General features: G+C 47.0%; 1 protein-coding gene across 2 annotated transcripts; it reads left to right on the top strand.

Annotated features, from left to right (window-relative positions):
• The first annotated feature begins 7,290 nt into the window (after positions 1 to 7,290).
• Fkbp11 (FKBP prolyl isomerase 11) lies at positions 7,291 to 12,439 on the top strand. Of its 2 annotated transcripts, XM_070035111.1 has the most exons (6): positions 7,291 to 7,497; positions 7,672 to 7,737; positions 8,129 to 8,216; positions 8,521 to 8,554; positions 8,895 to 8,965; positions 12,206 to 12,439. In XM_070035111.1, exons 1-6 carry the CDS (start codon positions 7,360 to 7,362, stop codon positions 12,421 to 12,423), a joined length of 615 nt encoding a protein of 204 aa, XP_069891212.1. In that variant the 5' UTR covers positions 7,291 to 7,359; the 3' UTR covers positions 12,424 to 12,439. The 2 variants fall into 2 exon arrangements, with proteins under 2 accessions (XP_069891212.1, XP_069891222.1); XM_070035121.1 differs by lacking the exon at positions 7,291 to 7,497 and having other exon boundaries at positions 8,173 to 8,216.
• Positions 12,440 to 12,660: the final 221 nt, after the last annotated feature.

The raw sequence follows: 12,660 nt of genomic DNA, 5'->3' as shown, positions 1-12,660 counted from the left end.
CTACCCTTGAACCAGAAGAGCACAGGTACAGTGGCCAGACCCTGAGTTCAAGCCCTGTGACTGACAAAATCATAAAAATAATTTTATTAGCATAAATGTACACATGCATACTAATGTATATGGATCAGATTCAACCTATATTACTCTTTAATCAGTTGCCTTCTATGCTGGGGATCCAGTTCTGGGGTGCTCTGGAATCCTTTGGGATGTCTAATGCATGCTAGGAAGTAGAAGTTGGAGAATAAGAGTACATCCTTCCTTTGCTGCTGCTTATTGTAGGGAATGGTGTTCAGAGGCAAGCTATCCTAATGCTAGGAAGCTTCTTTCCAGTTTGAAAGGGAGGTAGAAGGACCAGAGTTCAGTTCTCTTATAACTAGTAGCTAATAGTCACTAGGGAGTGATAGAAGCCAGATGCCTTCCTTCCTTTGCAGGTTTTTCTTTGTAATTGGATTTCCTGGCCCTGACTGCCAGGGTGGGTAAAAATGACCCTGAATTCTTGAGAAAGGTGAAGAAGGTTAGGACAGAGGAAATGGAATCCCTGAATAGGGTAAGGGGAACAAAGCCACTAATGGCCAGTGAGGATCTGGAGGAGACTTATTTTTTTTGTCTGTCATGGGGCTTGAACTCTGGGCCTGAGCGCTGTCCCTCAGCTATTCTGCTCAAGGTGAGTACTTTACCACTGGATCTGGAAGTGAGGAAGTTGAGCTAAGACCATTTATTGACAAATCCCAAAGGTATCTACTTGTTGTGTCACTTAGATGTAAGCTGAAGAAGAGTAGCTGTGCTATAGTGCAGATAATCATATGACTCCTGAGCTGGTGGGTAGAAAAGGACACTTAAAGCAAAACTGATTCTCTGTTTAGTGGTGATCAGTCTACCTAAACAAATTTTCTTTCTTTTTTTTTTTTTTTCTTTTTTGGTCATGGGCTTGAACTCTGGGCCTGGGCACTGTCCTTCAGCTCAAGGCTAGTTCTCTACCACTTGAGCCACAGCACCACTTCTGGCTTTTTCTGCTTATCTGATGCTGAGGAATCAAACCCAGGGTCTCATGCATGCAAGGCAAGCACTCTACCACTGAGCCACCTTCCCAGCCCCCCAAACAAATTTTCTACCACCCTTTCTCACAAGCCAGTCAGGCCAGACCACTCAAGAGGTTTGGAAATGAGCCTGTTTGCCTACCCTCTACCTCCAACCCTCCATCCCATACATTGTTTGGAACACTGAAGGTATAGTTTGGTGATAGAGCACATGAAAGCCTCACATATGGAAGGTCCTGAGTTTAATCCCCAGCAACATACAAATGAGCAACAAAGCAGCATATTGTTCAGAGCTATCCTAGGATAGTGTTGAAACAAGGACTTTTAAGGGTTGAAGGGCCTAGCTTGGGCCTCTGAACTACAGAGATTCTTTGAGTTGTGAGTATAAACAGCACTGCTTTGGTTCTAAATTACAGATAGGGGGAAGAGGATACCTGTTTTTGCCAGATCTTACATTGGAACAATACTTTCTTAGAGCAGCCATAGAAGAAGAGTGGGGGAGGGAGGTAACTTTTAAGGTAGTTGAGTGCACAAACATACTTAACAGAGGATCTGGGCTGTAGTTCAGTAAGTAGAGCTTGTGCTTAGGTGCTGAGGCCCTGGATTCCATTCTTTGTACCCCAGAACAAGACAGTTAGACCTATTTTGATCCCCAGCAACAAGGTATACAGCTTAGTGTCTGGCATCTAATAAATATGTGAACTTCATGAGTAAACTAAGTGAATGAATATAGTGCTGACTGAAGTGGAATACGTCTGAGGGTTCTAGGAGTGGGCCTCCCATTACATTGTGCCATTAGCCTGGGTAAAGCTGGCTCTGCTGCTGTTCCCAGAAGCACATCTTTCTCTTTCAGGGTCCTTTGATACAAAGAAATGGCTCCTGCTGGCTGGGAAGGTGGCTCAGTGGTGGAGTGCTTGCCCTGCATGCATGAGGCTCTAGGTTCCATTCCTTGGCACCACATAAGCAAAAAACCAAAAACCCAGAAGTGGTACTATGACTCAAGTGGTAGAGGGCTAGCTTGGAGCTGAAGAGCTGAGGGACAGTGCCCAGGCCCAGAGTTTAGGCCCCATGACTGAGGAAAAAAAAAAAATTGGAATGGCCCCTGCCTTGGTCCCTCCTGGGTCCAGGTATGCTTGGGCCTCCTTATGCAGGTGGATATTGTCTGAAATACTCTTGCCATTGGTTTATTTTTGTGCCAGTCTTGGGACTCACAGACTTTCCTGCTCAGGCTGGCCTCAGATCTTAGCCTCTTGAGTTGCTAGGATTCTAGGCATGAGCCACTAGTATCTGGCCCTTGCCCATTTCTTTTCCACTACTGCTCTCTTCTACTCCATCCACTTCCTCTTCCCACCTAGGATCCTAAACAGACTCCAGATGATCTGGTCAAGACAGTACTCTTTCATCTTCAGGACCCTATTCTAGTTCTGCTGCATCCGTGAAGTGTATACAGGTTCCCCCTACTCAGACACTTTATAGATGTTATCAGTCTGTGGGTTTCTTTTTTTTACAAATCAGTCCTACACTTCCTCTTCATTTATCTTCCTCTTCTCTTTAGCCAGGTTAGTCTATTTTTCCCAAATATCTGAGTGGATAGATAATCCTACCTAGTCAGGAGATCTGAGGATAGCAGTTTGAAGTCAACTAAGGCAGGAAAGTCTATGAGAGTCTCATCTCCAATTAACCACCAAAATCCAGAAGTGGAGCTGTAGCTCAAGTGGTACAGCACTAGTCTTGAGCAAAAAAGCTCAGGGACAGCAGCCAGTCCCTGAGTTCAAGCCCTAGGACACCTATGTGCGCGTGCATGCATGGGCATGCACACACACATTTCAAAGCTAGGCACTTATATTTCACACCTGCTATCCAAGCTATTCAGGAGGCTGAGATCTAAGGATCCTGATTTGAGGCCAGCCTAGGCACAAAATTTCATGTGAATTCCATCTCCAGCAAGAAGCTAGGCTGGAGGCATGGCTCAAACTGCACAGTGCCAACTCTAAGCCAGAAAATGGAGTGAGATCCAGCCCAGTGAGTGAGTTCAAGCCCAGATACTAGCAAAAACAACACAACAAAAACTTTCAAGATGTAATGTGTTTGACTTTGTCCACAAACTTCCCTGACTGCATAATCACAAGGTCTTTTCTTTCTTCCCACCACGGCTCTTTTACTTCTGGTAGTACCACTCATTTAACACCTCCCACACATTGCCTTGTATTGATACACATCTTGTTCCTTTATTTAACATTTTAATTAAAAATTATTTCTATAACCTAAGTACTTTTCTTTCTTTCTTTCTTTTTATTTTGTCAGTCATGGGGCTTGAACTCTGGGCCTGAGCGCTGTCCCCCAGCTCTTCAGCTCAAGGTGAGCATTCTGCCACTTGAGCTACAGCACCACTTCTGGTTTTCTAGGGGTTTATTGGAGATAAGAGTTTCACTGACTGTCCTGCCTGGGCTGGCTTTGAACCTCGATCCTCAGATCTCAGCCTCCTGAGTAGCTAGGATTACAGGCCACCAGCGCCTGACCCTAAGTACTTTTCATTGGGAGAGATACAAACAATGCAGAACATACAGTCATACAAAACATGTTCTTTTAACTCTTTACACTCTCATCCCAAACCTAAATGCCCACATTTCCTCTTCTAAATATGTGTACACATGTGGGGGGGGGGAGTTAATATATAACAAACTCACATCATATATTTTCTGCTTAAGGGTATATGCATTTGCCCTTGAGATTTTTCATGTTAGTATTTCTGTATTTCACAGTTTAACAACATTCAAAATGAAAAATGTCTAGAATCTGTTACTCAGAAGATACTGTGCGGTCAGGGCTTGGGCAGCTCCAGTAAGTGTCACAGGCCTGTCCTTGCCATCAGTAAGTTGGCTTTTTTTCAGAGATAGGAAGGAAATGGGGACATACACAGATAACTGCAACACAGGAAGATAATGTCTCCAAGTATATGCTTGAAGTTCAGAAATGGCAAATCATTGTTAGACAATCAGGGATTCACAAAGGAGGTATTTGAACTAAGCTGGAAGGGAATTTACCAGGTAAAGGGAAGAACATGAGCTAGGGCAGAGATGTAAACACATGATGTAGATTCATTTGAGGCCAGACTACAGTCCAGGAACAGGAAGATTTGGTTCAATTCATAAACATTTATGTGTCAGACATGAACAATAGGATATAGAAATGAGAAACATGAGGTTTCTGTCACTAAAGCCCTTTTTCTGTTTAATGAGAGAAATGACCAGTTTGGAAAGTGGATTAGGGCTGGATTACAAAAGCTTTTAATGAACACTGTGTCATGTGGAGCAATAGTGATATGACAAAGTGTAGGTGACAGCAGTGTACAGAATAAAGTAGGGAGGGGCTGAGTGAGGCTTTCTCCTTTTCTTCTTCTTCTTCTTTTTTTTTTTTTGTAGCTTATTTCTACCTCAATTTATTTCTACCTCAATAGGTATCTTATAGGCAGCCCAGGGAATGGCATAGTGATTCTCTGCATTAGTTTCTGTCTTTTTCACTTCACTTCACGGCTTCTATATCATGGTGACCTCACAATATAATGTGCTAGAGTATAATTCACCTCCTTTACATTCCAGGCAGCAGAAAGGATAGAAGTAGGAAAGGAACATGTGAGAATCCACTGTTTAGCTAGTTAAAGTCCCATCAAATATCAGGGCTGGGAAGGTGGCTCAGTGGTAGTGCGCTGCCTTGCATACATGAGGCCCTGGGTTCGATTCTTCAACACCACATAAGCAAAAAAAAAAAAAAAAGAAGTGGCACTGTGCTCAAGTGGTAGAGAGCTAGCCTTGAGCTGAAGAGCTGAGGGACAGCTCTCAGGCCGAGTTCAGGCCCCACGACCAGACACCCCTCCCCCCCCCCCCGAAAAAAAAGTCCCATCAAAAAGATTTGAAGTTCAGGACATTCCTGTCTCATCAGTCAAATGTAGATGCTCATATCCAGTTCTAAGCGAGATCTGGAAATGTGGTTTTGTGTGCACTCTACCACTTGAGCCACAGCTCCACTTCTGGCTTTTCTTTTTTTTTTTTTTTTGGTAGTTTATAGTGGAGGTAAGAGTCTCACAGACTTTCTTTTCCCAGGCTTGTTTTTGTTTTTGTTTTTTTGTTTTTGGTCGGTCATGGGGCTTGAACTCTGGGCCTGGGCGCTATCCCTCAGCTCTTCAGCTCAAGGCGAGCGCTCTACCACTTGAGCTACAGCGCCACTTCCGGTTTTCTGGTGGTTTATTGGAGATAGGAGTCTCATGGTCTCTCCTGCCCGAGCTGGCTTTGAACCACAATCCTCAGATCTCAGCCTCCTGAGTAGCTAGGATTACAGGCGTGAGCCACCAGCGCCCGGCCCCAGGTTTGTTTTGAACTGTGATCCTCAGATCCCAGCCTTCTGAGTAGCTAGGATTATAGGTGTGAGCCACCAGCACCTAGTGACTTCCCAGTTTTTTTTTTAATTTGACATATAATTTGCACAGTGAGATGCACAGATCCTAAGTTTAATAAATTTTGACAGATGCATGCATTCATCTGACTCATGTCCCTCTCAAGATACATTCTGTTACTCCAGATATCCCTAGAGTTGGCAGGGAGGTCCCCTGCCGCGCCCCTCCCCTTCCCCTCCCCGCTTACCACAAGTGCTGGGAATTGAACTCAGAGCTTTGTATATACTAGAACTTGTCTTTGCCCTCACTGAGCAAGTCATGTACAAGCCCTTGTGCTCAATCCCCAGCACTGTGACAATGACAAAGAACAAGGGCTTAATGAGGGTAGTACCTATGTGATGTAAAGGAGATGCTGTAGAGGGAGAATCCAAAGGAGACTGGTAGAGATGGGAGATGACAGATGACTCAGAGTATGCTGATACAGATGCCATCACAAAGGAGATTGGAAGGGAAGGGACAGAGTGTGTGTTGGGTGTGTTGTCTGAGATGCTGGCCAAATGCCTGGGGGTGCCAACTAGGCAGCTGCTTTTAGAACTTGTGTTAGAACTCAATGGCTTCAAACGTCAGAGAGAGCTGCTAGCCAAAAAACAGTCCAAGGTGATTGAGTTAGATGATAGTCTTTGAGCCAAGCAAAATCCTAGTGCCAAAGTCTGAATGACATAAGTGAGAGTTCAAATCATGAAAAAAGGGGGACTGGTAGGATCACCTGAAATACATTGAAACACCTCTTTAAAAAGCTGAGCTTCTGGGGCTGGGAATGTGGCTTAGTGGTAGAGTGCTTGCCTGGCATGTATGAAGCCCTGGGTTCAATTCCTCAGAACCACATACACAGAAAAAACTGGAAGTGGTGCTGTGGCTCAAGTGGTAGAGCGCTACTCTTGAGAAAAAAGCTTGGGGACAGTGCCCAGGCCCTAAGTTCAAGTCCCAGTACTGGCCAAAAAACAAAAACAAAAACAAAAAACAACAGAGCTTCTAATTTCTTTTCTTTCTTTCTTTTTTTTTTTTTTTGGGGGGGGGGGTCCGGTGGTGGGGCCTGAACTCTGGGCCTGGGTGCTGTCCCTCAGCTCTTCAGCTCAAGGCTAGTGCTCTACCACTTGAGCCACAGTGCCACTTCCGACTTTTTTTTCTTTTTGCTTATGTGGTACTGAGGAATCAAACCCAGGGCCTCATGCATGCAAGCGCTCTACCACTGAGCCACCTTCCCAGCCCCTGGAGCTTCTGATTTCAAAAGGTTGTTGATGAAAGTAGAAAAGAAAGGGCAGTGTTGGGGGGTGGGGGAATCAGGGATTCGCCATACTTCAAGACAATAGCTTCTTGGGCTTTCCGGTTAGCTTTCTGAGGGAAGGAGGCTAAAAGAGCCGCCTGCTTTTTGTCGGATGCATATTCTCCAGAGACCCCGGTGGCGGGGTGAGATGGGAGGAGAACGCCCACCCTGGACACCTGCTGGGGTGGGGCCAGCCAGTCCGAGAAGCGAGTAGAGAACAAACACGCGGGGTTTGAATTCAGTCCCTAATCACCTAGCTTGGCCTGCAGCAAGTTAACTTGAGCACCCTGTTTCTTAGATGCGCAAACTAGGGAACACTAGTGCCTACCTCTCAGGGTATTTGCTCACACAATAGGCACGCGGCAGGGTTGCCATGTGGCCCACCCCCCTCTTCACGGGACAGAATTGGCCAGAATCGGTGATCTCCGGATGGAGTCGAGAGGGAGGGCTCCTGGCTGCCTCCTCCCCCGAGGGGGGTGGGAACTAGGTGGGGCGGGGGTAGGCTGCAGGAGGAGGAGCTCGCTCTGCGCGGCCCTCCCCGTCCAGTGTGGCCTGGGCGCCGAGGAAACCCGGTCCTAGTCGCCCTCACCTGAGCAGCTGGTCCAGCCATGGCTCTGCGACCCTCTCTCCGGACTCTCCGCGAGCTGCTGCTGCTGCAGCTGCTGCTGCTTAGTGGAGCGGTGTGCGGGGCGAGGGCTGAGGGCGGAACCGAGAGTCCGGTGCGGACCGTCCAAGTGGAGACCCTGGTGAGGACACCACCGGCCCCAACTCCCGCGTGCGGGGCGGGGACTCGCGGGGGCCCTGGTGTGGGGAGGAGAGAGAGGTGCGGGCTCTGAGCTGGGGAGGTGGTGCTGGGTCCAGGGACGGGCAAGAACGGGATCTTCGGAGGAGCATCCGTGATCCCTGCAGTCCGATCGCAGGTGAAGCCCCCCGAACCGTGTGCGGAACCCGCGGCTTTTGGAGACACGCTCCACATTCACTACACGGTGAGAGGCCTGGGGGCGGGGCCTGGGAAGGGGCGGGACCCCGCTGAAACACGTCAGCCCTGGCTTGGACACGTGGCAGTCAGCTGGGAGGGGGGGACCGGGGTCTGCGGGTCGGCCCGCACGTGGCGGGGGGATGGGCGCCTGTTTCCCCTCCGTGCTTTTCTGCCAGTTCCTCCCTGACACGGAGAAATGAAGGGTGGAGAGATCTCCTCTAGATGTGTCAGCTCTCCGGGGCTTCCTGTTCCTTTCCGCCCTGGTGGGGGAACGCCTGGCTTGAAGCTGGGGGGCGGGCATTGCCGCCACCCAGCGGTCCGGGGCCCTGGTTTATGTTGTCGCCTGCCGGGACCGGGCTTGGTGGTCCCGGTTAGCTCTTGATGCTGTCTCCCCTCAGGGCAGCTTGGTAGATGGACGCATTATTGACACCTCTCTGTCCAGGGACCCTCTGATTATAGAACTTGGCCAAAAGCAGGTGATTCCAGGTATGTGGCCTGTCTGTGCCCCATTCTACCTCATCCTAACCTAAATCCATTCTTAGACTCGACAACCCCTAAACTGTCCCAGAATTTGTCTACCCCCCCCCCCCCAATGAGTAGGGATCTTCCAGTGATCTCAAGTTCAAACTGCTCTTCTGCTATTCCTCTTGCCCTGTGCCCTACCGGAAAGCCAGGGATATGAGAGGTGGGGAAAACTCAGTTGAGAGTCAAGGGGAAGCTTTTGGTGATCTTCTTGGGTGATTTGGGGAATGTATGTGGCTCCAAGTTCAGTCATATTTTCTCCCTCAAGGTCTGGAGCAGAGCCTTCTAGACATGTGTGTAGGGTGAGTATCTGGGCAGGCTGGGCCTGGGTAACCCCTTGCTTTGGTAAAGGCTATTTATGCTGACCCAGCTCCTTAGATAGGTAGACCAATGTGGTTTAGATAATGGGCGCTGGATTCATGCTGGAAATGTTCAGTCCAGTGGGACCCCAGAGGGCATTCAAAGTTTCCATGTTTCTTTGGCTGCTGGTTTTGTTGGAGGAGTTGAATCATATGGATAGGAAACCTTTGTTAATCAGATGCACAGGTGGGAAATTTTGTTTTAGGTGTAAACATTCAGGGGGGGTTGCTTTTGCTGACTTATCTTCCCACCTCTGGTTGTCACTTATATTCCTTCCCTCAGAGAGAAGCGAAGGGCAGTCATCCCTGCTCACTTGGCTTATGGAAAACGAGGATATCCACCATCTGTCCCAGGTAATCTGACTAGGTCTTTCTTCTGGCCATCAAAATACCCAGACTTTAAGAACAAGGAACTGTGGGCTGGGAATGTAGCTTAGTGGTAGAGTGCTTGCCTAGCATGCATGAAGCTCTGGGTTCAATTCCTCAGTACCACATAAACAGAAAAAGCCCGAGTGGTGCTGTGGCTCAAGTAAGTGGTAGAGTGCTGGCCTTGAGCCAAAGAAATTCAGGGATAGTGCCCAGGCCCTGAGTTCAAGCCCCAGGACTGGCAAAAAATAAAATAATTATATATAAAATAAAATAATTATATATATGTATATATATATATACATATATATATATGTTTAGGGCTGGAAATGTGGCTTTAGTTGTAGAGTGCTTGCCTAGCATGCATGAAGCCCTAGGTTTGATTCCTCAGCACCACATGAGCAGAAAAAGCCGGAAGTGGCACTGTGGCTCAAGTGATACAGTGCTAGCTAGCCTTGAGCAAAAGAAGCTCAGAGAAGCTGGGCCCTGGTGGCCCACACCTGAGGCTGAGATTTGAGGATCATGGTTCAAAGCCAGCCCAAGCAGGAAAGTCCATGAGACTCTTGTCTCCAATTAACACCAGACAACTGGAAGTGTTGCTCTGGCTCAAGTGGAAGAGCACTAGCCTTGAGCTGAAGAGCTGAGGGACAGGGCCCAGGCCCAGAGTTCAAGCCCTAGCACTGGCAAAAAAAGAAAAGAAAAAGAAAAAGAAAGGAGCCACACTCTGGAGTTTGAGAAAGTCCAGATTAAGTTTTAAGGAAGAGAAGTAGCTGGGGCTTCCTTCTGCTCAGATCACAGAGATTACAAGCCTCCTTTTGGGAAACTGAGAGCAGAAGGACTAGGCCAGTCCAGGTAGAAAAATGTTCTCAAGACCCTATCTCAAAAATAACCAGCAATATGCCAGGCAATGGTGGCTCAGGCCTGTAATCCTGGCTGCTAAAGAAGCTGAGATTTGAGGATCATGGTTGAAAGCCAGCCCAGGCAGGAAAGGCTGTGGGACTCTTAACCTCCAGTTAACTATTAGAAAACCAGAAGTGGTGCTATTATCTCAAAGTGGTAGAGCACTAGCCTTGAGCAGAAGAGCTCAAGGACAGTGCCCAGGCCCCAAGTTGAAGCCCCATACTTGACAAGATAAAACAAAACAAAAATCCAGATACCAGTGGCTCACACTTGTAATCCTAGCTGCTCAGGAGGCTGAGATCTAAGGATCCTGGTTCAAAGCCAGCCTAGGGCAGGGAAATCTGTGTCACTCTTATCTCCAATTAATCACCATAAAGCTCAAATAGAGCAGTGACTCAAGTGGCAGAATGCTAGCCTGGAGCAAAAAAGCTGTAGAACAGCACCTACACCCTGAATTCAAGCCCCAGGAGCTGCAAAAAAACAGCAAAAAACTGGGATGTATGGCTCAAGAGGTAAGAGTACCAGCCCTGAGTTCAAACCCCAGTACTAACAAAAGCAAAACAACAAAACAAATAGCCAGAGGTTGGAGGTGTTACTCAGTTGTTAACACACTAGCTAATGAGGGAAAGTGTCAAGTACCAAGTTCCAGTCCTGGTCTCAGACCTACAGAAACTTCAAAAACAACAACAAAAACAAGTAGCTTTACAGACACCTGTTAAGGTCACCTGATTTGATATCAGGCAGCTAGTGACTTTTGGGAAGCTATGCATTTGAGCCGCATGTCTGCTATCCTATGCTACCTCTTTGAGAACACTCAAAATAAACAAAAAGCAACTTTTAGAATCCTTAATGCTTCTTTGATGGTATCTATTCTTGAGGGGCTGACATAGATTTGTGTTGCTTTTGGCTATAACACATTTGTTTTTGTTTTGTAAGGCTGGGGATCAAACCCAGGCCCTTGCATAAATAAGGCAAGTACTCTACCATGAACTACACTCCGCACACCACATGTTCTGATAATTAAAATGTGTTTTACTCTACGAATCATTGAGAGCATACATAATTCTTATCCTAGTTCTAGCTTAGAGGGAGGCCTGGAAAGAGGGTTGCAGATTAAGAAACTTCCAGCAAGGCTCTTTTATCCCCCCATTCTTGGTACTGCTTGCTTGCTTCCATGTGCAATTCTCCCTTCATTCTGTTCCATCTGTCCCCTTACTTCTTCCTCTCCAGCTCTTACAATGAAGCTCCTGTTTTCTTTTTTCTTTTTCTTTCTTTCTTTCTTTTGGTCCGGTCGTGGGGCCTGAACTCTGGGCCTGGGAGCTGTCCCTCAGCTCTTCAGCTCAAGGCTAGCGCTCTACCACTTGAGCCACAGCACCACTTCCAGCTTTTTTTCTTTTTTTGCTTATGTGGCGCTGAGGAATTGAACTCAGGGCCTCATGCATGCAAGGCAAGTGCTCTACCACTGAGCCACCTTCCCAGTCTCTCTTTCTTTCCTTCCTTCCTTTCTTCCTTCCTTTCTTCCTTCCTTCCTTCCTTCCTTCCTTCCTTCCTTTCTTTCTTTCTTTCTTTCTTTCTTTCTTTCTTTCTTTCTTTCTTTCTTTCTTTCTTTCTTTCTTTCTTTCTTTCTTTCTTTTTCTGGTCCTGGGTGCTGTCCTTCAGCTCAAGGCTAGTGCTCTACCACTTGAGTCACAGCGCCACTTCCAGCTTTTTCTGCTTTGTGGTGCTGTGAGGAATTGAACCCAGGGCCTCATGAATGCAAGGCAAGCAACTCTACCACTGAGCCTCCTTCCCAGCCCAAAGCTCCTGTTTTCTTATAATCACACTGAGTACACTCATTGGTTGGTAGAATTTAAAAGATGTCTAGGGCTGGGAAGGTGGCTCAGTGGTAGAGTGCTTGCCTTGAGCAAATGAAGCTCAGGGACAGTGCTCAGGCCCTCATGTGGCTGTTTCAAAATGGGGTTTGTTGACTGTGTGTCAAGCAGAAGAGGGTCTTCTTTTACTTTTCTATTTCTCCATATTCTGTTTTTCTAAATAAATCTAGCTAAACTTCAAAGACAAAAATAATGAGAAGAACCTGTAGATTCATATTCACAGCTTTCCTGTGCTGTTAAAGATCTGACCCTAAGCCCGTGCAACATGGCAACTAAAACCAATAACTATCACTAGACTGTCTAATCCTCCTCAACCTTTATCTAGGGAACTCATTCCCACATTTCAATCTGCCTGCTTCATAGTTGGCTTTGCTGTGGCCCATCCTTCCTGTTTGCATTGAGATTCAGGATAAAATACACAGACATTCTAACCCTGCCCTCCCCTCTGCCTCTCCAGCGGATGCAGTGGTGCAGTATGACGTGGAGCTGGTTGCACTGATCCGAGCCAACTACTGGCAAAAGCTGGTGAAGGGCGTTTTGCCTATGGTAGGCATGGCTATGGTGCCATCCCTCCTGGGCCTCATTGGTTATCACTTGTACCAAAAGGCCAATAAACCCAAAGTCTCCAAAAAGAAGCTCAAGGAAGAGAAACGAAACAAGAGTAAAAATAAATAAATAGTAATTTTGAAAACTTTTTTGTATTATTTACCTGACACCTTTCTGAGGCTGCTTTTGTAAGTAGGGATGAGGTGTAAGGCTGGGGGGAAAAAGCCTTTTGGAATTGGATTTTGCCTAGTGTGGGAGTGGTTGGAGGCCTTGCATTCATTCTTGCCCTTGCCTCCTCTTGGTGCTTTAACTTACCCTAAAGACCTGGTCTTGAATGCATCCATGGTACCTCTAGGTCCACAGTCC

Source organism: Dipodomys merriami, unplaced genomic scaffold, assembly GCF_024711535.1.
Source record: "Dipodomys merriami isolate MVZ:Mamm:240054 unplaced genomic scaffold, mDipMer1.0.p SCAF_10, whole genome shotgun sequence".
Lineage (NCBI taxonomy): Eukaryota > Metazoa > Chordata > Mammalia > Rodentia > Heteromyidae > Dipodomys > Dipodomys merriami.
Note: the sequence above shows the minus strand (reverse complement) of the source record. Positions and strands in the feature narration are given on the sequence as shown.